This window comes from Rana temporaria, chromosome 8, assembly GCF_905171775.1.
Source record: "Rana temporaria chromosome 8, aRanTem1.1, whole genome shotgun sequence".
Lineage (NCBI taxonomy): Eukaryota > Metazoa > Chordata > Amphibia > Anura > Ranidae > Rana > Rana temporaria.
The window spans coordinates 35,523,042-35,547,213 of record NC_053496.1 but is presented as its reverse complement, the minus strand read 5'-3'; the positions used below and the strand labels follow the sequence as shown (position 1 = coordinate 35,547,213).

The 24,172-nt window shown below is 46.1% G+C and overlaps 1 protein-coding gene across 1 annotated transcript; it reads left to right on the top strand.

The window, feature by feature from the left end:
- The first annotated feature begins 16,348 nt into the window (after positions 1–16,348).
- On the top strand, positions 16,349–18,519 carry ADRB1 (adrenoceptor beta 1). The gene has a single exon (XM_040361571.1). The coding sequence runs from the start codon at positions 16,360–16,362 to the stop codon at positions 17,515–17,517; it is 1,158 nt and encodes a 385-aa protein (XP_040217505.1). The 5' UTR covers positions 16,349–16,359; the 3' UTR covers positions 17,518–18,519.
- Positions 18,520–24,172: the final 5,653 nt, after the last annotated feature.

Genomic DNA, 24,172 nt, shown 5'->3' with positions numbered 1-24,172 from the left:
GTGAAGACACATTAGAGGGACGGCTAGTATCGACATCCCATTTTCGTACTCTTCTTGCATCAGCCAATTAGATGCGCTTTCTAGTTTACATTAACATAATAGTGACGTATCATGCTGTATGTAGAAGTTTGTATTGCCTGCAATAAAGCAGAGATATCGTTATAGTTTAACTGAGACAGTTGTGTCAGCCAGTTATTCCTAGCCATGCACGCTGTTATCTAAACTTTAGATTTGGAACAGTAGTAGAATCTATATTAACCCCTTTTTGGTTAACCAAACTATAACACACCTAACAACTGTACTTTCATTTTCTTCATCAGCTCATCCCCCCGCAGTTTTAACCCTTTTGTATCACTTGACCCTCCCTCTTAGATTGTAAACTCTAACGAGCAGGGCCCTCTGATCCCTCCTGTATTGTATTGAATTGTATTGTAATTGTTCTGTCTGCCCTTTGTAAAGTGCTGCGCACACTGTTGGCTCTATATAAATCCTGTATAATAATAATAATAATAACTCAGAATTAGGTAGCTGGCTGAAGAGGACCAAGATGGCGGTGGACAGGGGCAGACTGACAACTCATGAAGCCCCTGGGCAATAGGAGATTATGGGGCCACACAGTATATACACACACATACAGTATACATACACAGTATACACACACAGACACACAATATACACAAACAGTATACACATACACACACTCACACGGAAAAGTTACTGGAGAGGACAGGGCAGCTATAATCTTGGATTTTTTTTTTTATAAATACAGATTTTTACATACTTTTCCTGGTTTTACTGAGGCTGGCAAACCTGATGGGGCCCCCTAGTGGCATGGGACCCTCGGACAGTGCCCGAATAGTCATTCCCCCCCTGGCGGTGGAGGACACTGGCACAGACAGTTGGATCATTGCAGGACATTGTTGGGGGAGCTGCTGTGCAGGCGAGCAATTCCAATTCACCAAACACAACAGAAAAGGGGGTATGGGGGAGGGGAGAAAACATGTAGGGGGTAACATTCTTTTAATAACCTTTCATAAACTTCAGTAAGCCATACATCCAGGTATTACTCCCAAACTGTGCTTCACAAAAAACTTTGAAAATGAAACTTATTTTTGCCTAATCCCACTAAACAACACTCAGGTTGTTCCCGTTTGGTGTAATTTTACTAATCAGCAGAAAATCCCAAAATAACTTCCCGTATTGGAGGGTAATTATAGTGATGAGTCCACACCCAGGAATGGGTGATGTGTCAGCTGCTCTTGTCCTTCTATATTAACCACTTGCTTACTGGGCACATATACCCCCTTCCTGCCCAGGCGAAATTTCAGCTTTCAGCACTGCGTCGCTTTAACTGAATATTGCGCGGTCGTGCGACGTGGCTCCCAAACAAAATTTACGTCCTTTTTTCCCCACAAATAGAGCTTTCTTTTGGTGGTATTTGATCACCTCTGGCTTTTAATTGTTTGTGCTATAAACAGAGCGACAATTTTGAAAAAAACACAATATTTTTAACTTTTTTCTATAATAATATTTTCTATAATAAATATCCAATTAAAAAAAAAAGGTCTCAGTTCAGTTTAGGCCGATACGTATTTTTCTACATATTTTTGGTAAAAAAAAAAAAAGATCGCAATAAGCATATAGTGACTGGTTTGCGCAAAAGTTATAGCGCCTACAAAATAGGGGACATAATTATTATTATTTTTTTTTTTTTTTTTTTTTACTAGTAATGGTGGCGATCTGCGATTTTTATTGGGACTGCGACATTATGGCGGACACATCGGACACTTTTGACACATTTTTGGGACCATTCAAATTTATACTGCGATCAGTGGTATAAAAATGCACTGATTACTGTATAAATGTGACTGGCAGGGAAGGGGTTAACACTAGGGGGCGAGGTAGGGGTTAAATGTGTTCCCTGCTAGTGATTCTAACTGTGGGGGAAGGGGACTGACTGGGGGAGGTGACCGATCTGTGTCCCTATGTACAAGGGACACAGCATTGGTCTCCTCTCTCCCTGACAGGACGTGGATCTCTGTGTTTACACACACAGATCCACGTCCTTTTCTGTGTAACGACTGATCGCGGGTACTTGGTGGCCATCGCAGCCGCCAGGCACGCGCATCGGCACCACAGTGATGCCGCGGGCGCACGCGCGCCTTGCCCAGTGGCCGATGGAGCAGAGGACGTTCATTGACGTCCTCCCGGCATTTGAGAGCCACCTTGTGGCCGTCTTTTGCCAATGGCCCAGATACCAAGTGGTTAAAAGGAACGTAAAGTCATTGCAATGTTTTGCTTTTTATGAAAAACAAGATAAAACTGCGCTCGTGAATAACTGGACGTGTAAAAAGCAGCACCACTAACGTGAGATATTATCACATAGACAAGACATGGAGTGCCATTTATTCTGTCACGTCCCGGGTGGGCAAATATATTGATACATTTATGCAGCCACTGGTGAAAAAAATGCCCTTGTAGGCTAAGGATACAAAATCTGTCATTATTTGATAGGGGGCGATCAAGGGGTTAAATATGTGTTCCCTCTGCATGTTCTAACTGTGTGGGATGTGAGTGACTAGGAGAGAAGCATTATCGTTTTTCCTACTTCATAGGAAGAACCAGTAGGGCTTCTCTCCTCTGACAGCACAGGGAATTATGTGTTTACACACACAAATCCCTGTGCTGGCGCTCGTGCACGCGATCGCGCGTAGCCGGAGCAATCGTGACCTGCCGGCCACTCTATCGGGTCCCCCGCCGTGCATCGGGCATGTGCGCGCGCCTCTGCCTCCGGCGGTGCACGCGACCCCTCTGGTGGCCAAAAATGGGTAGGACGTACTCGTTCATGATTTCACCCAGCAGTGCCATTGTGCCGCAGTATATCTGTGTGACACGGTCAGCAACTGGTTAAACTTCTCCACAACTTCATACCTGACCTGTTTGATGTGTTCTTTGGCCTTCATGATGCTGTTTGTCCACTTAGGCTCCATTTTAACATGGTTTTTCTATGGAACATGTTCACATCAATGCTTTTTTGTGCCTCTGCATTTTTGGAAAGGGTCGGGGACTTTTTTCCTGCAAAAAGCAGCGTTTTGCATACAATAGAATTTAATGGACCTGCATCCAAAACGCAAGTGCCGCAATTTTGCCGCGATTTGCGTTTTGCGTTTTTTTTTACCTGTTTATAGCTGGTTGTTAAAGGAAATGTAAAAAAAAAAAAAAATACTGGCAAAAAAAAAAAAAAAAAAAAATCGTGGTAAAATCGCGGTAAAAATTGGGTCCATTGACTTCTATTACATGCAAAATGCTGCTTTTTGCAGGAAAAAAAAGTCCCGACCCTTTCCAAAAACGCAGAGGCACAAAAAAGCATTGATGTGAACATGTTCCATAGGAACCCATGTTAAAAAATGTCCCTGCTTTTCTGCAAAATGCAAAATGCACCAAAAAACGCATTAGTGTGAATGGAGCCTAAGGTTCTCTAACAAACCTCTGAGGGCTTCTACAACTGTATTTATACTGAGATTAAATTACACACAGGTGGACTCTATTAGCTAATTAGGTGACTTCTGAAGGCAATTGGTTCCACTAGATTTTAGTTAGGGGTATCGGAGTAAAGGGGGCTGAATACAACTGTACCCCACACTTTTCACATATTTCTTTGTAAATAAAATTGAAAACCATTTATCATTTTCCTTTCACTTCACAATTATGGGTCTATCTCTATCACATAAAATCCCAATAAAATACTTGTACATTTTTGGTTGTAACATGACAAAATGTGGAAAATTTTAAGGAGTACGAATACTTTTTCAAGGCACTGTATATACATTATCTCACAAAAGTAAGTACACCCCTCACATTTTTGTAAATATTTTATTCTATCTTTTCATGTGACAACACTGAAGAAATGACACTTTGCTACAATGTAAAGTAGTGAGTGTACAGCTTGTATAACAGTGTAAATTTGCTGTATGGTCTTGGCCACCGTGCTGCAGCTCAGTTTCAGGGTCTTGGCAATCTTCTTATGCCGCGTACACACGAGCGTTTTTCGGGTTGTAAAAAATTATGTTTTTTTTTAATGTCATTAAAAACAATCGTGTGTGGGCTCCAGAGTATTTTTCACGAGGTAAAAAATGGGCATCAAAATTTTTGAACATACGTTTTTAACGTTGTCATTTTTAACGTCGTAAAAAATGGTCGTGTGTGGGCTTTAACGACGTGAAAAAAACGCGCATGCTCAGAAGCAAGTTATGAGATGGGAGCGCTCGTTCTGGTAATACTAGCGTTCGTAATGGAGTAAGCACATTCATCACGCTGTAACAGACAGAAAAGCGCAAATCGTCTTTTACTAACACAAAATCAGAAAAAGCAGCCCCAAGGGTGGCGCCATCCGCATGGAACTTCCCCTTTATAGTGCCGTCGTACGTGTTGTACGTCACCGCGCTTTGCTAGAGCATTTTTTTTTCCACGATCGTGTGTAGGCAAGGCCGTTTTAACGATCGGGTTGAAAAAAACGTAATTTTTTCTAGACCATTAAAAACTAAATTTTTTACAACCCGAAAAACAGTCGTGTGTACGCGGCATGAGAGCGATAACACCAAATTTAACACACCTGCTCCCCATTCACACCTGAGGCCTTGTTACACTAACGAGTCACATGACACCGGGGAGGGAAATGGCTAATTAGCCCAATTTTGATTTAACTTTTTCACTTAGGGGTGTACTCACTTTTGTTGCCAGCGGTTTGGACATTAATGGCTGTGTTGTGTTATTTTGAGAGGACAGCAAATGTACACTGATATACAAGCTGCACACTCACTACTTTACATTGTAGCAAAGTGTCATTTCTTCAGTGTTGTCACATGAAAAGATAGAATAAAATATTTACAAATATGTGAGGGGTGTACTCACTTTTGTGAGATACTGTAAGTGTGAAAATTCTGCAAAAAATAAATAAAAAAATCAGGAAGGGGGCAAATACTTTTTTTCACACAACTGTATCTTTGCAGGTGTAGTCACCAGGGGATTGTTCCATCTTTGTGAGGGGTCAGCTCCTCAGGGAGATCGCAGTGAGGAAGTCCATAGGTCTAGGGACTTTTTCAGCCAACATTCACAAAACGACGTGGTTCTTCAGCTCTTTAGCGCCACCCTTTGGGCAACTTCTGCTAATGTTGTCTGATGGTTAGCATTGGTTCGGAGCATGCGTGTTTGTACACGATCGGATAATCCGACATAACGCGTGTTTTGTCGGACAATTTGAGAGCATGACCATCCAACATCTGTTGTCAGAAATTCCGACAACAATTGTCCGATGGAGCATACAGACGGTCAGATTATCCGACAAAACATTGTTGTAGGAATATGCAATCGCGTGTACGGGCCTTTAGGCTGCATTCACACATGATCGCAGACGGAATCGCAGCAATTCTGCCCCGCAATTTTAAATGGCTACAAAACGTGGGACACGTTTGCGATGCCATTACTTCTAGAGGCACAACAATCACGCCGCGATTATGCCACAATTATCGCGCGGTAAATCACGCTACAATCACAGCAAATCGCAACATGCGACTGTTGCCCTGAAAGAAGCTTGTGTCCGTTTTTAAGCAACAATCGCTACGTGTTGTGATTGCGATTGTGGTGCCAATAGAGGTTATGGCATCGCAAACGTGTCCCATTGGAGCGCACCATTTGAAATTGCGGGGGTGGAATCACGGCGGTTCCGCCCACGATCATGTGTGAATGCAGCCTAATGCCTGGGTTCACAGATGTGAGGCCGCACTTTACAAGCCTGGTGCGTTTTTGTCACTGGTTCAGGAAAAACGGATCAAGGCTTCATACAACAAAAACACACTCCAGATCCGTTCCAGATGGGTTTCTGCATGTGCGTTTTTAGACCTTTTTGATGAGTTTCCGGATGTATTCCAGATATTTTTTTTCTTCTTTTTTCCTGTTTTTTTTTTTTGTTTGTTTACTGTACGAGGGTCCAATGCATTTTTGATGCGTTTTACTGCATTCCACTACATTCCGTCGCATTTTTGATGCGCTCTACTGCAATCCAGTGCAGTCCAGTGCAGGAAAAATGCAGCACGTTCTACTTTTTTTCTGGAACTGGAAAGCCCTGGAACTGACCCCACTGGAGTGAACTATGCCATTAGAAACCATACAACCTACTTTCCTGGTGCCTCCATGGCAGCATACCTGTGACAAGCTCCGCCTTGGCTCCTCCCTCAGGACTAGTGAATATTATAAAAGTGTTGGTTAGCACAGCCCCCACATTCTCCTTTTTTTCCTCATACCTCATGGCAGTGAATTCTGGTCGGTTGTCCTTACCTTCTGCATTCGGCAGCTTCCGTCTGGGTTCAAGCCTCTCCCGGACGCGGTCCCTTCTCTTGGGCAGCTAAATGCGCTGATAAGGTAGGGAGTCCCTTCTGTAGGATCTTTTGGGACAAGCAGTTTGTCTCTTAACTAAGAGCTCTATCTGCACAGTGGTGTTTAGGCATTTGCTCAGTTGTTGGCTACAGAGGTAGCAGCCATTTCTGCATTTACTTTTGTTTTCTCTCCAGGTTTTCTCCCAATCCTGCCTCGCACTAGTCCTCTTTGTATTCATTCCCCTTTCTTATTGTGCCTAGCCCCCTGTAAACTTTTCCAGCTCCTTAGGAGCCGCGCTCGCTTAGCGCCGGCTTTTTATTTATGTTCGGCGTCCTCAGTCGCGTTCTGCGCATGCGCCGGCGGTGCGCGTCTTCCGGGTTCTCGTCCCGACGGTCGGCGCATACGTGGTGGATCCGGAGGCTGCGGTGGCCATTTTGGATGAGGGCAGAGCGACGCTTTTTGCCCACAAGATGTCAGGCACAAGTCTGAAGCATTCTTCGCCTCTATGGATCCCTCTAGTGGCTTCAGTGAGACACCTAAAGGTTGCAGGAAGTACTACGCAGTCCGATGGCTCCAGGGAAACACTCTCTTCTCTTCAGGTAAGTAAAAGTAAAAAAAAAAAAAAAATAATAATAATGTATGCATACATATGTTTTCTTTTAAAAATAAGACGGATACGTGTATTATATGTTTATTTAAATAAAAAAAAAAAAAAAAAGGGGAAGTAGAAGAAATATAGCTTAAGTAAAATATAATAATTAAAGATAAATACACATATAAAATAAAATATATTTTTTTCGTGTCTCCGGGAATAAAAAAAAAAAAAAAAAAAAAAAAAAAAAAAAATCAAACCATTTATTTAAAGGTAAATCCCCAGATTAGGATCTGACCCCTGGTTTCCTCTTTATTCTTTTCTTGGCTGCTACTTCTGCTAAATCCACTCAGTGTGAGCCATTCGCCACCTGTACAAGATCCTACTCTACAGATGAGGTAAGGACCTACGTTCAGGTAAGCTTACAGATCTTAAAGGAAAAGAGTGCACTGAGGCTGGTACTTTCTTTTCAGCCCTGTACGCCAGAAGATGTCTAAGAGAACCTCAAGGCGACATGTGGACCATGGTGACTCTAGTCCACGTGGAGACGGGTCGTCCAGGCATAGGGATCATAGGAGTGGCAGGTAATCATCGGCCAAATAAACGCCGTCACTCGCGCTCTTTGAAGCCTAGATCCCCGAAATGTCAGACCCGTGGAGTCACCCCACTTCCAGACAAACCGGTCTGGCGGAATTGCCCAGTGGCAGAGGGCCAAAGCCTGCAAATGGCGGACCTACCTAAATACGCGGGAGAGAGTTCCTTTGCGGATTTGGGCCCCACAATGCCGCCACAACAACCGGCATCTTCTACTCTGGAGCAATCGGCGGAGGCGTCCATTCCCGGGCCATCTTCAAGTGAAATCTCGCCCAACGCCTGTCTCTTCCTTCAAACATCAGGAAGAGAATACTATCTCAGGGGACTTCTCCGATGTCCATGATGCCTTTTGTTTCGCTTTCACCACGGTCCAGCCGTATGTGCAGGCGGTGAAACTAGCAATCGGCTGGGAGGAGACTGGCACAGAAGTCTAAATCGTGCCTCCCTTTTCTCCTCCAGATTGCCTTTTCCCTCTCATGGGCAAATTGAGGAGTGTGATTGAGGAAGAGTGGAAGAGGACGGAGAGAGAATTCTCCATTGTTCAACTAGGAAAGTTATACCTCCTCAAAAGCAGTTTCCGCAATGCTTGGAAGCCCTCCAGTAGTCGATGGAGTGGTGGTAAAGTTGGCAAAGAACGTCACATTGCCCATGTAAGACTCAACCTCACTTAGAGGTCACTGATTGTACCTGTGTAATGGGCCATGTTGGGCCTTGTTCGGCTCAGTAAATACTGGCCGGCTGCTGTTTTGTTTTCTATGTCTCTTGTATAAAAAATAAAAAAAGGGGACTCGACTTCACTTAGGCACCCACTAGACAGAAGGTTGGATCTTGATCTTCCACCAGACGGTGGGCAAACACTTGTAATCCTGCGATGGCCCTGACATCAATGTCCACCCCCCTTTACGTCTGGACAGATGTGATGGAGTGCGCAATGCAACTGGATATCCCAAGGGGGATACCACCAGGGCCTTAGATGAGCTAAAGCTCTAAGCAGATCTTATTGGTGAATCCGCAATCGATTCTTTTCTATGCTCCCCTGGGTCAATGCTCCACATAGTCATGGCCAAACGGGCCTTGTGACTGGAACCATAGTCAACAGATATTGCCTCAAAACAGAGCTGGTACAAGATACCTTCTGACGGGAAAGCCTTGTTTAGGGAGAAATTGGGTAAGACCATCTCTCGCATCAATGGCGGGAAATTAGGCCTGTTACCCCAAGACAGACGACCCGGGTGCTCCAGCTCATTCGCACCAAGTTTTTAATACTTAATACAAGAGTGAGGACTACAGACAGTCCAGACGGAAGAAGGCTGTAGGCAGAGCTAGAGAAGCAAGCATTCCACCTTCCTCAAGCCCGTATGCGGAAGCTCATGCCTACCTCCACAGGATTCTGCCAAATCCTTTTTCCCAAGGGGGGTCAGACTCAAGTACTTCTCGAGGATCCGGGTTCAAGGTGCAGGGATCCGTGGGTAGTCTTCACAGTTGAATATGGTCACTTCTGGGCGTTTATAGACACCCCCCCTCCAAATCTTATTTTTTTCCGACAAGGGTGTCGAGGTTCCCCCAGAAAATCTGAAGCACTACAGTGTTTTTTCTTCTCTCCTGTGCAGGAGCAGCAAGCAGTGGTCCCAGTACCTCTATCAGAGAGATTCTCGGTTTTTACTCCACCCTGTTTCTAGTTCCCAAGAGAAACGAAGGTTGGAGTTCCGTGATGGATCTGAAGAGTCTAACTCGCTAAGATCCTCCTGAAAATCTCTAAATGGTTTCGCTTCAAACGATTGTTCGTTTATTCCAACCGAGGTATTGGATGTTATCAATAGACTTGCAGGATGCTTACCTGCATGTACCTGTACTCCTCTCCTGAAATATCCAGGGTTTGCAGTGGGGCATGTACATCTTCAATTTTTGAGCCTTCCCATTCGGCCTCTGCACATCACCAAAAGTCTTTATGAAGATCCTAATTGCTATCATAACCCCTCCAGGAGAATTAGGACTCTGAAGTACACCACTACAGGGATGACCTTTGTCCCATGGTGAAGAATCCAGCCCAATTAGTGGAACAGAACAGTACAGTAAACTTCCCGCCTCAAAGGTAAAGTCCACTATTCGGCAGATGAAGGGAGTCAGTGTGACATCCTACCTGTGGGCATTGAACTGTCTGAGCCTAATAGGCCAGATGTTGTCATGCATCACTATGGTATTAGCATTCGAGACATTTCCAGCCAGAGTTTTGGAGGCGACAGAACAGACCGTATCTATCTCAATCCATATACCTGACGACCCTGATGCCCAGGAGTCTACATGGGTGGATGAAGAAATACACGCTTATGAAATCGCATCCATCAGGACATGTCAACTGGATCACAACTACTACCGATACCAGTGCGGCAAGTGGGGGCTCACACTAGATCCAGATCTCAGGGCAGGGAAGATGGTCCTTCCATACAACTTGCCTAGTATCGAATAGCCTGGAGGTTCAGGAATCCTTCCTTTTGCATTGCTAACACTAGAAATTTGAGGTACAGGCAACCCAGTTCCCACCTCCGAATGGCCAAGAGGGCTGCAGTGTCTTATTGGCACTGACAAGAAGGAATGCACAGCAGGACCTGCTGAGGGAAGTGGAAACAATAATCCTTTGGGCAGAAAGGAATCTAAAGACTTAAAAACAGCCTTTCTGCCCAGTCATCTCAGTTCAAGGGCCGTCCACCTATCTCGGGGGTTCGTTGATTCCAAAGAATGGTTTCTGCACCAGAAAGTTTTCACCTAGATAGTGGTCCAGTGGGTCCCCTCGAGCCGGACCTATTTGCGACAGCACCAAGATTTCAAAGTTCGTCCCGAGGCCTCCTCATCCCCAAGCAGAAGCAGTAGATGCGATCCCTGCAACCTGGTCTATGCCTTTTTTCCAGGGTCTCTCATTCCAAAGCTCCTGTGGAGCCTCATGGTAGGAACCATGACGGTGATAGCAGGCCTACCGCACTGGCCAAGACATCCTTGTTTTCCCACAACAATGTACCTGAATACCAAGCCTTCAGTCAGGGTTCCAATAATACCTTTCTCCTGTCATAAGTACGTCGCACCTATCCAGTTCCCCACAGGTTGGATCTTCACATCTGGCAGATGAAAGGGAAAGGTTCCAATCCATAGGATGTTCCAACAAGGTTATCGCAACCCTGCTCAGGGCAAGAAAGCCACCCACAAACAGGATATAGGATAGGCTTATATAGTTACATTGTTGATCAAGTTGAGAAAAGACTCAAGTCCATCCAGTACAACCACAAACAAGGTGCGGAACAGGTTCTGGGCCTTCATGATTGGCAGAAGCGGTGTTCCAGATTCTCCATCATCCTCTCAAATTCTTGAATGCTTGCAGGCAGGCTTAGACCTAGGTCTTGCTTGAGTACACTAAGGGTACGTGCAGCGGCAATTTCAGCAGCAGCCAGTTAAAATGGACAGAGGATTCATTAATAATCCAATTTTTCAAAGCCGTCAAAGAGCCGATCGCCAACTAAACAATCTTTTCCACTCGGGACCTTGCTATCATCCTAGAGTCCTTAGCCAATTCACCTCTTGTCCCTTCAGAGTCAACATCGCTTTGGAATCTAACCATGCAGCTATTCTTCTTCATAGCCATAATCTCTGGCAGACATGTTTGCAGTACTCCCAGATTTAGGAGCGGATTATAATCATATCATATTCTATCCTGACAGAGTGGAACTCGGAACTGTTCGGGGATTTAGCCCCAAGGTCATATCATCCTCGAACATGTCATAAACTTGGGCGCTTCCAACATTTTCAAGACAGGGCTCAGGTTCCCTTCACGAGCTGGACATTTTCTCCACTTTCAGGTGACATCCGCAGGCTACGGCATCCTTCAGGGACTCTACCAGGTTGTTTTTAACTCCCTAGGTTGGAAAACAAGGGCATGGAGGCGCCAGCAAGAACGATTGCCTTGTGGCTCATCCACAAGGTGTACAGGGCAAAAGGACTGTGATCCTCTTTGGCAGTCTGGGCGTACTCCACCAGAGCGGTTCCTGCCTCTTGGGCGGCAAGAGCGAGTGTATCAATTGAAGCTATTCGCAGCGCAACGACTGGGGCGTCCCAGCATATGTTTCTGAAAAATTTGCAGAGTGGAGCTCTTTTTCATCAGTGGAGTTCGGCAGTCAGACGGCGAATAGGCCTTTTGGTTCTTCTTTTAAATGATAAAAAAAAAACAAAAAAAAAACTCTTTGAATCATCCCACCCATCTCAGCTAGTTATTTGTCACAGGTATGCTGCCATGGAGGCACCAGGAAAACGGAAAATTGTATCATACTTACCAGTAATTTTCCTTTCCTGGTGCCTATCCATGGCAGCATACAATCCCTCCCTTCGGTATTCTATATTACGGAGAATGTGGGGGCTGTGCTAACCAACACTTTTATAATATTCACTAGTCCTGAGGGAGGAGCCAAGGCGGAGCTTGTCACAGGTATGCTGCCATGGATAGGCACCAGGAAAGGAAAATTACTGGTAAGTATGATACAATTTTCCGTTTTCCATGCATTTTTGATGCAGAAAAAAAAAACAGGAAAAACGTATCGGGGCCAGTTCACACCACAAAAACGCACTCCAGATCCGTTCTGGATGTGTTTCTGCATTCACGTTTTTAATGCATTTCCAGGTGCATTTCAGATACTTTTTGTCCTCTTTTTTCCGTTTGTTTTTTCACTGTACTGGGGTCTGGTGTGTTTTTGATGCGTTTTACTGCATTCCAGTACATTCTGGTGCATTGCTCTTGCGTTTTACCACGTTACAGTGCAGAAAAAATGCAACATGTTCTTTTTTTTCTGGAACTGGAAAGCCCTGGAACCAGTGGCGTCACTAGGGTTGGTGTCACCCGGTGCGGTAAAACATGGTGTCACCCCCCCTCTGTCTAGGCTGCCCAGCACCAAGCAGGCAGCGCACAGGCACGGGGCGCACCCCAAACCAGCCCATGTAAATGATAGTATAGGGCAGTATAGTGTCAGGTTAGGGTAGTATAGAGTGGTATAGTGGCAGGTTGGTGTAGTGGGGTGGTATAGGACAGGTTAAGGTGGTATAGGGCATGTTGGGGTGATATAGGGTAGTTTGGGGTGGTATAGGGCAAGTTAGGGTTGCATAGGGCAGGTTGGGGTGGTATAGGGCAAGTTAGGGTGGTACAGGGCAGGTTGGGGTGGTATAGTGCAAGTTAGGGTGGCATAGGGCAAGTTGGGATGGTATGGGAAAGGTTGGGGTGGTACATGGCAAGTTAGGGTGGCATTGGGCAGGTTGGGGTGGTATAGGGCAAGTTATGGTGGCATAGGGCAGATTGGGGTGGTACAGGGCAAGTTAGGGTGGCACAGGGCAAGTTGGGGTGGCATGGGAAAGTTTGGGGTGGTACAGGACAGGTTAGGGTGGCATTGGGCAGGTTGGGGTGATATAGGGCAAGTTATGGTGGCATAGGGCAGATTGGGGTGGTACAGGGCAAGTTAGGGTGGCACAGGGCAAGTTGGGGTGGCATGGGGCTGTTTGGGGGGGTACAGGGCAGGCTGGGGTGATACAGGGCAGGCTGGGGTGATACAGGGCAGGCTGGGGTGATACAGGGCAGGCTGGGGTGGCACAGAGCAGGCTGGGGTGGTACAGGGCAGGCTGGGATTGCACAGGGCAGGCTGGGCATTCAGCTAAAAAAACGGGATGGTGTCACCCCTCTAGCGGGTGTCACCCGGTGCGGACCGCACCCCCCGCACCCCCCTAGCAACGCCTCTGCCTGGAACGGACCCCACTGGTGTAAACTATGCCATTAGAAACCATACAACCTACTTTCCATGCATTTTTGATACAGAAAAAAAACGCACGGGACTGCATGTGGCGTGAACTACCCCATACTTTTTATAGTCTCAGTACTGCTGTCTCTGTACCTGCAATCCGCCCTTCCCCCTCCCCCATTCTAATACTGGGGTCTCAGCCAAGGTTCTTCCTATGCTGTCAGGCTGAATGTGTATCAAATAACAAAATTACAAACTTCCCATTTTGGTTACAATTAAAGGAATACAATCATTTCCCTTTCCTCTTTCTGGATGAATTAAAGCACAATTTAAAAAGATGGATGGAAATGTCCCCTGTAGTAAATCAGCAGCTCTGTGTGACGTCAGCAGTGGATTGGCACAGAGTATGGCAGAGGTCAGGCAGCAGATTGCATGTGTGTGTTGTATAATGACGTCACCGGAGTTGGGTTCACACACACTATTCTCCCCTATGATCAGCGCTGGCAGAGAACATTTGACAGATGGGCGGGGTTATGAAGCTGGTTCCTTCCTCTCCTCCTCTCTGATTGGCTGGGAGGGGAAGCTGGAGGGAGGGGAGGTGGACAGGCTGCTGGAGAAGCTGCACAGTTCACAAACATGCTGAGATCCTACAGGAGGAGAAAGCTGCACGTTACAGGCTGCACCTGCCAGGCTGGTCCTAGGGACTGTGCAACTACTACCCCTATCAGAGGCTGCACCTGCCAGGCTGGTCCTAGGGACTGTGCAACTACTACCCCTATCAGAGGCTGCACCTGCCAGGCTGGTCCTAGGGACTGTGCAACTACTACCCCTATCAGAGGCTGCACCTGCCAGGCTGGTCCTAGGGACTGTGCAACTACTACCCCTATCAGAGGCTGCACCTGCCAGGCTGGTCCTAGGGACTGTGCAACTACTACCCCTATCAGAGGCTGCACCTGCCAGGCTGGTCCTAGGGACTGTGCAACTGCAACTACTACCCCTACCAGAGGCTGCACCTGCCAGGCTGGTCCTAGGGACTTGGCAACTACAACCACAATCAGAATCAGCACCTGCCAGACTGCTCCTCCTGAGGACTCTGCAACCACTACCAGGGGCAACACCTGTCAGACTGATCCTGAGGACTCTGCAACCACTACAAGGGGCAGCACCTGTCATACTAATCCTGAGGACTCTGCAACAACTGGAGGCAGCACCTGTCAGACTGATCCTGAGGACTCTGCAACCACTACCAGGGGCAGCACCTGTCAGACTGATCCTGAGAACTCTGCAACCACTACCAGGGGCAACACCTGTCAGACTGATCCTGAGGACTCTGCAACCACTACCAGGGGCAACACCTGTCAGACTGATCCTGAGGACTCTGCAACCACTACCAGGGGCAGCACCTGTCAGACTGATCCTGAGGACTCTGCAACCACTACCAGGGGCAGCACCTGTCAGACTGATCCTGAGGACTCTGCAACCACTACAAGGGGAAGCACCTGTCAGACTGATCCTGAGGACTCTGCAACCACTACCAGGGGCAACACCTGTCAGACTGATCCTGAGGACTCTGCAACCACTACAAGGGGCAGCACCTGTCAGACTGATCCTAAGGACTCTGCAACCACTACCAGGGGCAGCACCTGTCAGACTGATCCTGAGGACTCTGCAACCACTAGAGGCAGCACTTGTCAGACTGATCCTGAGGACTCTGCAACCACTAGAGGCAGGACCTGTCAGACTGATCCTGAGTACTCTGCAACCACTAGCAGGGGCTGCACCTGCCAGGCTGGTCCTAGGGACTGTGCAACCACTACCAGGGGCAGCACCTGCCAGGCTGGTCCTGGAGACTGTGCATCTGATACCTTCAGAGGCAGCACCTGTCAGACTGATATTTGCATCTCTGAAACTACTATTGGCATCGGTGCCAGACAGTGGAGACTACAGCACAGGGACTGGAGGTGCCTAGTTGATCACAAAGGACCTACATCTGCTAGCAGTAGCAGGCAGAGGATCCCAGGACCCAAAGACTGCACCTGCCTGACTGATCGCTGGTGCTTTGTAGCTACTCCTCCTGCCAACGGCAGCACTACTAAAGCTTGCACCTCACTGACTGATTTCTGCTTCTGTAAAGAAAGGTCATCAATTGCTGCTACAAGACACAGGAGTTATGTAACTGCTACTACCAGCAGGAGCACCTCCACAAGTGGGGAGAGAAGAGTACCAGTCAGTCCCAGAAGTTGTATCTACAGTCCTGGCTCACCAGCTGCTTACACTGGGCACAGAAGTTCCATAGAAAGGTGCCCAGGGTCCACTTCTAGGACCTGTCATTGTACCAGATCACCAGCTGCTTACTCTGGACAGAGGAGGACAGTAACTCTTACCACTTGCAGTGCCAAGCAGCAGAACCCAGAGTTTGGGGTCACCACCTGCCTGAGTGAGCATTACATTTTTAATAAGGAATCACCATATTCTGGGTACAATGGAACTACTACTGCTAGTGCTACCATAGGCTCTGTAGTCACCCCGTTCATTGGAGGAGAAAGAAGATCTGGAGGCACCCACACTACTCTCAGTGCATCAACTACTAGCACCAAGTGGAAGAATATAACAGCTGCTACCTGCAGCTCTAAAGGTACTATTGCCTGTGCAAGAAGCAACACCAGAGCTGAAAACTGTGTACTTGCTACAGACTGTTCCAGACAAAGGTGCTATCCTGCCCCATTCACAGGTTCTGCACCTGTATCTGCTGACACAGACAATATTGGAACTAGAGCAAGATACAGGAGCTCTGACTTTGGTGCTCCTACCTCTGCAGAGTACATTGACTCTATAGCCACCAGTACTGTTCTACCAATCAGTGCCTGGAGAAATATTACCACTAGCTCTGGTGTGACCAACAATTCCAGGTGGTGCCCAACAGTTTCCACCAATTTGGACCCAGGAGCCTGTTCTAAAATTCACCTGCTGCTCAGCACTGCACTGACATGATCCACCAGCCCCCCTTCTTTAGCTGATCCATCAAGTTCTGCTGCTACAATGGGGGATGGAATGGTGTCCCCTGACTGCAAGAACCGGAGTAGCCTACCTCCAACAGTGCCAAGCCCTATACAACTGCTTCCAGAGATGTCCCAGCAGTGGACAGTTGGTATGGCCATTCTGATGTCCATCATCATCCTGCTTATTCTGATGGGCAATATCATGGTCATTGTGGCCATAGGAAAGAACCAGCGTTTGCAAACACTAACCAATGTCTTCATCACTTCCTTAGCATGTGCAGACCTCATCATGGGCTTGTTCGTGGTGCCCCTGGGGGCCACCCTTGTGGTGAGTGGCACATGGCTGTATGGCTCTATCTTCTGTGAGTTCTGGACTTCAGTGGATGTTTTGTGTGTGACTGCCAGCATTGAGACCCTTTGTGTCATTGCCATAGACAGGTATGTTGCCATTACCTCACCCTTCCGATACCAGAGCCTTCTTACAAAGGCCAGGGCAAAGGGCATTGTCTGTACTGTGTGGGCAATTTCTGCCCTGGTGTCCTTCCTACCCATCATGATGCACTGGTGGAGGGATACTGATGATCCAGAGGCCTTGAGCTGCTATGATGACCCTGGCTGCTGTGACTTTGTAACCAACCGGGCATATGCCATTGCCTCTTCCATTATCTCCTTCTATATCCCTTTGGTAGTTATGATTTTTGTTTACTTTCGTGTCTTCAAGGAGGCTAGGAAGCAGATGAAGAAGATAGACAAGTGTGAAGGTCGTTTCTATCACAACCACCTTGCCAGGTCAAGCAGGAGAAGGCTTTCCAAAATGTTGGTGGCCAAGGAGCACAAAGCCCTGAAGACACTGGGCATCATCATGGGCACCTTCACCTTGTGCTGGCTACCCTTCTTCCTGGCCAATATAGTCAATGTCTTTTATAGGAACCTCATCCCTGACAAACTATTTTTGTTCTTAAACTGGTTGGGATATGTCAACTCCATTTTTAATCCCATCATCTACTGCAGGAGCCCGGATTTCAGGAAAGCCTTTAAAAGACTCCTGTGTTGCCCTAGGAAGGCAGACAGAAGGTTACATGTCACAGGAGATTTGTCCCGACAATCTGGTGGGTTTACCAATTCTATGGAAACGACCAATGCTTTGGGGACATGGTCTGAATATAATGGGAATGAGGAGTCTCTGGAACCAGTCTAGCATGAGCAAAGGGCACCATTATGGTTATAAGGAGCAAGTACCACTGCAATTGGACTGTGCACTGGTAAGCAATCAGGTATGAAGGTTCTGTATGGGAATCTGACCCTACAGGGAGGTCAGTTGCACACTTTGACTATGGAAAGCTCAGGGATATAAAAACACTTCATTGGAACTATACTACCCAAAGCACCCCCTGGTGTAGAGATTGCACCCAACAGATAGCATAGCATAATGAAGCAGAGTTCTGTTCATGGTACATGGTACTCCCCAGGTAACACACAGTGACCTACCTGGATTGTCCTTTCAATTGCACTTATCTCTCCTATATGAATGTCAGGACAGCAAAACCAAGTTATGGCTCTGAAAGAGTTAAGTCTGCATTCTGTTGTTTTACATGGGGTTAAAAACAGAATATGTTTCTTTTTTTTGCTAAAATTATTATTTTAAAGTATTGTAATTTATTGGTCTAGTGACATATAAAGGTCTACCTCAAGTTGTGCACATTGCACAAGGAAAAATCTGTTTATATTAAACAGGGCATTAAAGGGAGTTTATCCGGATAAAAATATACAGGCTTCCATTGCTGACTTGTTTTTAAAGCCCACCTGGCATTGCTGTCATTCTCATCCTAGCTTTACTACTTTACTACTACTGAGTCACTGACCTGAGGACAGCATGTGCCCATCAGGGAGTCCTGCAACTTGGGGGTCACACACACACACTAGCTGCATACTTGTTCAGTGATTGACCAAGTAGTAAAGACAAGATAAACATGACAGCCCAGCTGCCTGAGCCTTTAAAAAGAAGTCTATTTCTGTTCTGGTTGGGTCCTTTCAATATCCAGGACCTGGATAGTACAGAGCTTATATTGGACGCTATAGAGGTGGGATCCTACAGGCTAGAAAGGGGTTAATTATACATGGTATCTGGCACAGTGTTATGTAGGATTTACATTGTAATTATGTTTTTTTTTCTTTAATAAATGCTTTTAAATCTTCTGAATTCCAGTCTCAGTTTGCATGCTGGTACTTGTAGTTCTAGTCACCTTAGGTTATCTCTATCCATTGTGCAGCTAAACCGAAGCTTTTGGGACTACAAAAAAATTCAGCCTTGGCCCAGTGAAAACATACATTCCAGTAAAAAAAATATTTGCCCAGGTTGTGGAACTACATGACCCAGAATTTCAATTGAGCCTAGGTTGACACTGCTGCGAATTCAAAATCGCGGTAAAATGCGCGATTTTACCGCGATTTTGCCGCGATTTGCCGCGATTTCGGCCACAATTTAATGTAAATCGCGGCCCGAAATCGCTGAGCCCTGAAATCGAAATCGCTGAGCCCTGGTTCACACTGGGTACGATTTGGAACGATTTGAGATGCGATTTGACATGTCAAATCGCATCTCAAATCTGCGGCATTTGCCAGCAATTGTCGGCAATGGCACTGTCCTAATCAGTGCGACGCTGCATCTGCGATTTCAAAAAGTAGTTCCTGTACTACTTTTTGCGATTTCGGGCCGCGAGCCTAGGTTCACACTGCTGCGAATTCAAATTTTGCCGCGATTTGCCGCGATTTCGGCCGCAATTTAATGTAAATCGCGGCCCGAAATTGCAAAAAGTAGTACAGGAACTACTTTTTGAAATCGCAGATGCGGCGTCGCACTGATTAGGACAGTGCCATTGCCGACAATTGCCGCCGATTTGAGATGCGATTTGACATGTCAAATCGCATCTCAAATCGTTCCAAATCGTACCCAGTGTGAACCAGGGCTAACATTAAATTGCGGGCGAAATCGCGGTAAAATCGCGCATTTTACCGCGATTTTGAATTCGCAGCAGTGTGAACCTAGGCTCAAACCTAGGGAAAATTGCCTTTATTCTGGTATCAATAAACTACAAGTCCCAGCAGGTCTTGCCTGCATCAGCAACCACATATTTGCTTTTGTTCAGTGGCTGTGCTACAAATCTACGAAGTCCCAACAAGCCATCCCAGACAGAGAATGCTGGGTATTATTGTTCCACAGCTAGCTACTGAATACCCATATAAAATGAATTTAACCCATTCCCTTCAGGGTCAAAGAAACATTTGGACTGATACTGGCAGGAATCCCCCATTGGCTTTTCAAATTACATCTCAGCACAGGAGCAGTCAGGAAAGTCTCGCTTTTACTTTTTTCCATTTTTTTCTATCTTGGGTTACATTGTTAAATTCTAAAGCCGCATACACACGATAATTTTTCGGCATGAAAAAAAAATGACGTTTTTAAAAACGTCATTTAAAATGATCGTGTGTGGGCTACACATCATTTTTCGGCTTCTGAAAAACGACAAAAAAAAAATTCGAACATGCTGCATTTTTTAACGTTGTTTTAAAAAATGTAATTTTCGGGTTGTAAAAAATGATTGTGTGTGGGCTAAAACAACGTTTTAAACCCGCGCATGCCCAGAAGCAAGTTATGAGACGGGAGCGCTCGTTCAGGTAAAACTACCGTTCATAATGGAGTAAGCACATTCATCACGCTGTAACAGACAGAAAAGCGCGAATCGTCTTTTACTAACACAAAATCAGCTAAAGCAGCCCAAAGGCGAATAGAACTTCCCCTTTAGAGTGCCGTTGTACGTGTTGTACGTCACGGCGATTTGTTCATCATTTTTTTTAAAACGATGGTGTGTGGGCAACGTCGTTTTTAATGATTTAGTTGGAAAAACGTCGTTTTTTGGACATGCTGAAAAACGTTTTTTTTTTTTCATGCCTGAAAAATGGTCGTGTGTACGCGGCATAGGAGAATGGAGATACTGCAAAAAAAAAAAAAGAGTGAGATCTCAACATGGAGTGCTGTGAATGGGGATACCGCCAACAAATGGTTAAATCTCCCTGTACAAAAGGGATTGAATTGTCTGGGTAGCCCTGAGCTGAGGACAATTGTAAGATTCAATTAAATTCAATTAAATTATTAGGTGATAGTGTGCAGTGAGGCTTTTTTTTTTGGTAAGGATCGGAATTTCCAATCCGAGCAAACAATAGAAATCGAGTTTGGAGGGGGAGCATTGAGATTGTACAATATATTTTGCCTTCCCATCATAGAGATTTTGTTTTGTAAATATATATATATGTATAATCTTTTGTTATTTATTATATGAGTGTATATATATATATATATGTATATAGACATATATTGGCCCAGATTCACGTACGACTTACGCCAACGTATCTTCTGATACGCCGTGTAAGTTCTAGGATGCGCCGTCGTATCTATGCGCCTTATTCTTGAAACAAGATACGCCTGAATTTAGGCTTGATCCGACCGACGTAAGTCTCCTACACCCTCGTATCTTGGGTGCATATTTACGCTGGCCGCTAGGGGCGCTTCCATTGATTTACGCGTCGAATATGTAAATGACCTAGATACGCCGATTCACGAACGTACTTGCGCCCGTCGCAGTAAGCTATGCCGTTTACGTAAGGCGTACGTCCGGCGTAAAGTTATCCCACCTAAAGCAGGGGTAAGTCATGTTAGGGTATGGACGTCGGAACAGCCGTCGTATTTTACGTCGTTTACGTAAGTCGTACGTGAATGGGGCTGGGCGTAGGTTACGTTCACGTCGTAGGCATTGAGCCGTCGTATCTTAGGGAGTATATGCAACGTGATTCTGAGCATGCGCGCGCATGCGCCGTTCGTTCGGCCATTCATTTACATGGGGTCACGGTTAATTTTAATACAACACGCCCACTACCTTCCTAATTTGAATTAGGCGGGCCCATTTACGCTACGCCGCCGTAACTTAGGGAGCAAGTGCTTTGTGAATACTGGGCCAGATCCTCAAAAGGGATACGCCGGCGTAACTGCTGTAACGCCGTCGTATCCCTATTTCTAACTATGGAACTGATCCACAGAATCAGTTTCCCATAGTTAGGGAGAAGATCCGACATGTGTAAGGGACTTACACTGCCGGATCTTAGGATGCAGTACCGCATCCGCCGCTGGGGGCATTTCGTGACGAAATGCTGCCTCGGGTATGCAAATTAGCACTTACGGAGATCCACGAAGCTTTTCAGCTTCGTTTTTTCTCCGTAAGTTTTAGTTTGCAAACGCAAAATTAGGACTGCTTTTACAAAGTGTAAACTGTTTGCACCATGTAAAAGCAGACCCTTCTGTCCAGCGACGCGATTTTTTGTTTGTTTTGAATTTTTTTTTTCCCGCCGTATCTTTTTTTTTTCCCGACGCAACTTTATTGACCCGTCGCGATCCACAAAGCTCGGTGTAACGTAATTTCGCGCTATGCACGTCGGGAAAATTACGTCACGAGCATGCGCAGTACGGCTGGCGCGGGAGCGCGCCTAATTTAAATGGGAATCGCCCCCATGAAAAGGGGAACGCCTTGCGCCGGCGGAATTTAAGTTACACAGCCAAAAATTTCTAGGTAAGTGCTTTGTGGATCGGGCACTTAGGTAGAAATTTTAAGGCAGTGTAACTTAAATGGGAAAAATTACGTTACGCCGGATCTTTGTGGATTACCCCCACTGGTCTTGCCTCTCTATGTTACGTCGGCGTAGCGCATATGAGATGCGCTACGCCCGCTTAAAGATACGCCGCTGTACGTGAATCTGGCCCATTATTATTATTATTATTATTTTATTTGATTTTTAAAAAGATTGAAAACACACACACACCAAGAATAGCATCAGTCATAACCAATGCCAATAGCCATAGCCAATGTGTCATTCAGCAACCATTACCAATAGGAAGTGGGCTGACTCTGTAAGCTTCCTTCTTCTGTGTAAGGAAGGGGTTAACAAACCCAAGAACCACCTCTGTTGGTGGCGGGGGTCCCAATTGTGTATGTTTTCTTGTATGGGCACCAACAGCAGGGACTGTCTGTAGCATAATAATGGATCAAATTGTATCTTCACTCACAGATAAAACAAATAAAAGGAAAGAGTTCTGGTTGTACACAAATGCCAGGATCCGTCTATTGTTGTAAAGTTAATTGTGATACAACGTATAATGTTTTGTTAAAGATTCACAGGCCAAACATTTGTAATAATAATAATAACAATGTTACATCATTTATAAATAAAATGTAAAACAAATTTTCTCAGTCATTTAGGGGTTGTAAAGGTTCGTGTTTTTTCACCTCAAAAAAAGATATTAAAAGCCAGCAGCTACAAATACTGCAGCTGCTGACTTTTAATATTAGGACACATACCGGTCCTGGAGTCCAGCGCCATCCGCAGCAGAGGAGGAGCGATCGCTCGTCACCCTGCTGCTCCCCCCTCCATTCACGGTGAGGGAACCAGGAAGTGAAGCGCTCCGGCTTCACTGCCCGGTTCCCTACGGCGCATGTGCGAGTCGTGCTGCGCCCGCCGATTGGCTCACACGCTGTGTTCTGAGAGCCGAGTGTTCCCAGCACACAACGGGGGACAGACGGGAAGTCAGGAAAAACCCGTCTTTTGCCCGAGACGTGTGGCCGGAAGTGGGTGCAAATACCTGTCTTTAGACAGGTATCTGCACCCCCCTCCCCCCTGAAAGGTTTCAAATGTGACACCGGAGGGGGGGAGGGTGCCGATCAGCGCGACTTCACTTTAGGGTGGAGATCCGCTTTAATGCATCCTATGCATTAAGGTGAAAAAATACCTTACAGTGTCTGCCCCCCCCCCCCTCCCCCCAATTTCCATGGTCGCGATCCCGCCGTTTCGCTCTCCACGGGTTCTCGGCTCTTCATTGGATAGATTGATAGCAGCGCAGCCATTGGCTCCTGCTGCTGTCAATCAAATCCAACGACACCGAATGCTGGACACAGGAGCATGCCCGCAAGGTAACCCCCCCCCCCCAGGAGGGCGCCTCACTAGAGGGGGTTATCTGATGTGGGGAGGAGCCGAGAGAGCTGCCGTGGGACCCCAGAAGAGGATGATCGGGGCCACTCTGTGCAAAACGAACTGCACAGTGTAGGTAAGTATGACATGTTTGTTAATTTAAAAAAAATCAAACCTATAAAATCACTTTAAAATTGAACTCCAGGATTTTTTTTAATACATTGTTACAATAGTCCAGCTTGGCACAATGCAAGAATGCATATCTCATACCTGATGTGCCACTGGGGAAGCTGACAATCACTGTAGTAGTCTGTAGTGTTAATTTTGGCAGCAAATTTCGATTTAGTTTTAGACCCCTTTTACACTGAGGGTGTTTTGTAGGTGCTTTTTCTCGACCTGATTCTTGTCAAGCCTGCCTTGCCTACACACGATCGTGAAAAAAAAAATGCTCGAGCAAAGCGCGGTGACGTACAACACGTACAACGGCACTATAAAGGGGAAGTTCCATGCGGATGGCACCACCCTTTGGGCTGCTTTTGCTGATTTTGTGTTAGTAAAAGTTTGGTGAGAGACGATTCGCGCTTTTCAGTCTGTTACAGCGTGATGAATGTGCTAACTCCATTACAAATGGTAGTTTTACCAGAACGAGCGCTCCCGTCTCATACCTTGCTTCTGAGCATGCACGTTTTTTTCACGTTGTTAAAGCCCACACACGATCATTTTTCATGACGTGAAAAAAGACAACGTGAAAAAAATTAGAGCTGTTCTAAATTTTTAATGGCCATTTTTCACGTAGAGAAAGATGCTCTGGAGCCCACACACGATCGTTTTGACCAATTTAA

What these genes read in the sequence shown, in the direction of transcription:
- ADRB1 (XM_040361571.1), top strand. Translation starts at nt 16,360, where the DNA reads ATGGGGGATGGAATGGTGTCCCCTGACTGCAAGAACCGGAGTAGCCTA.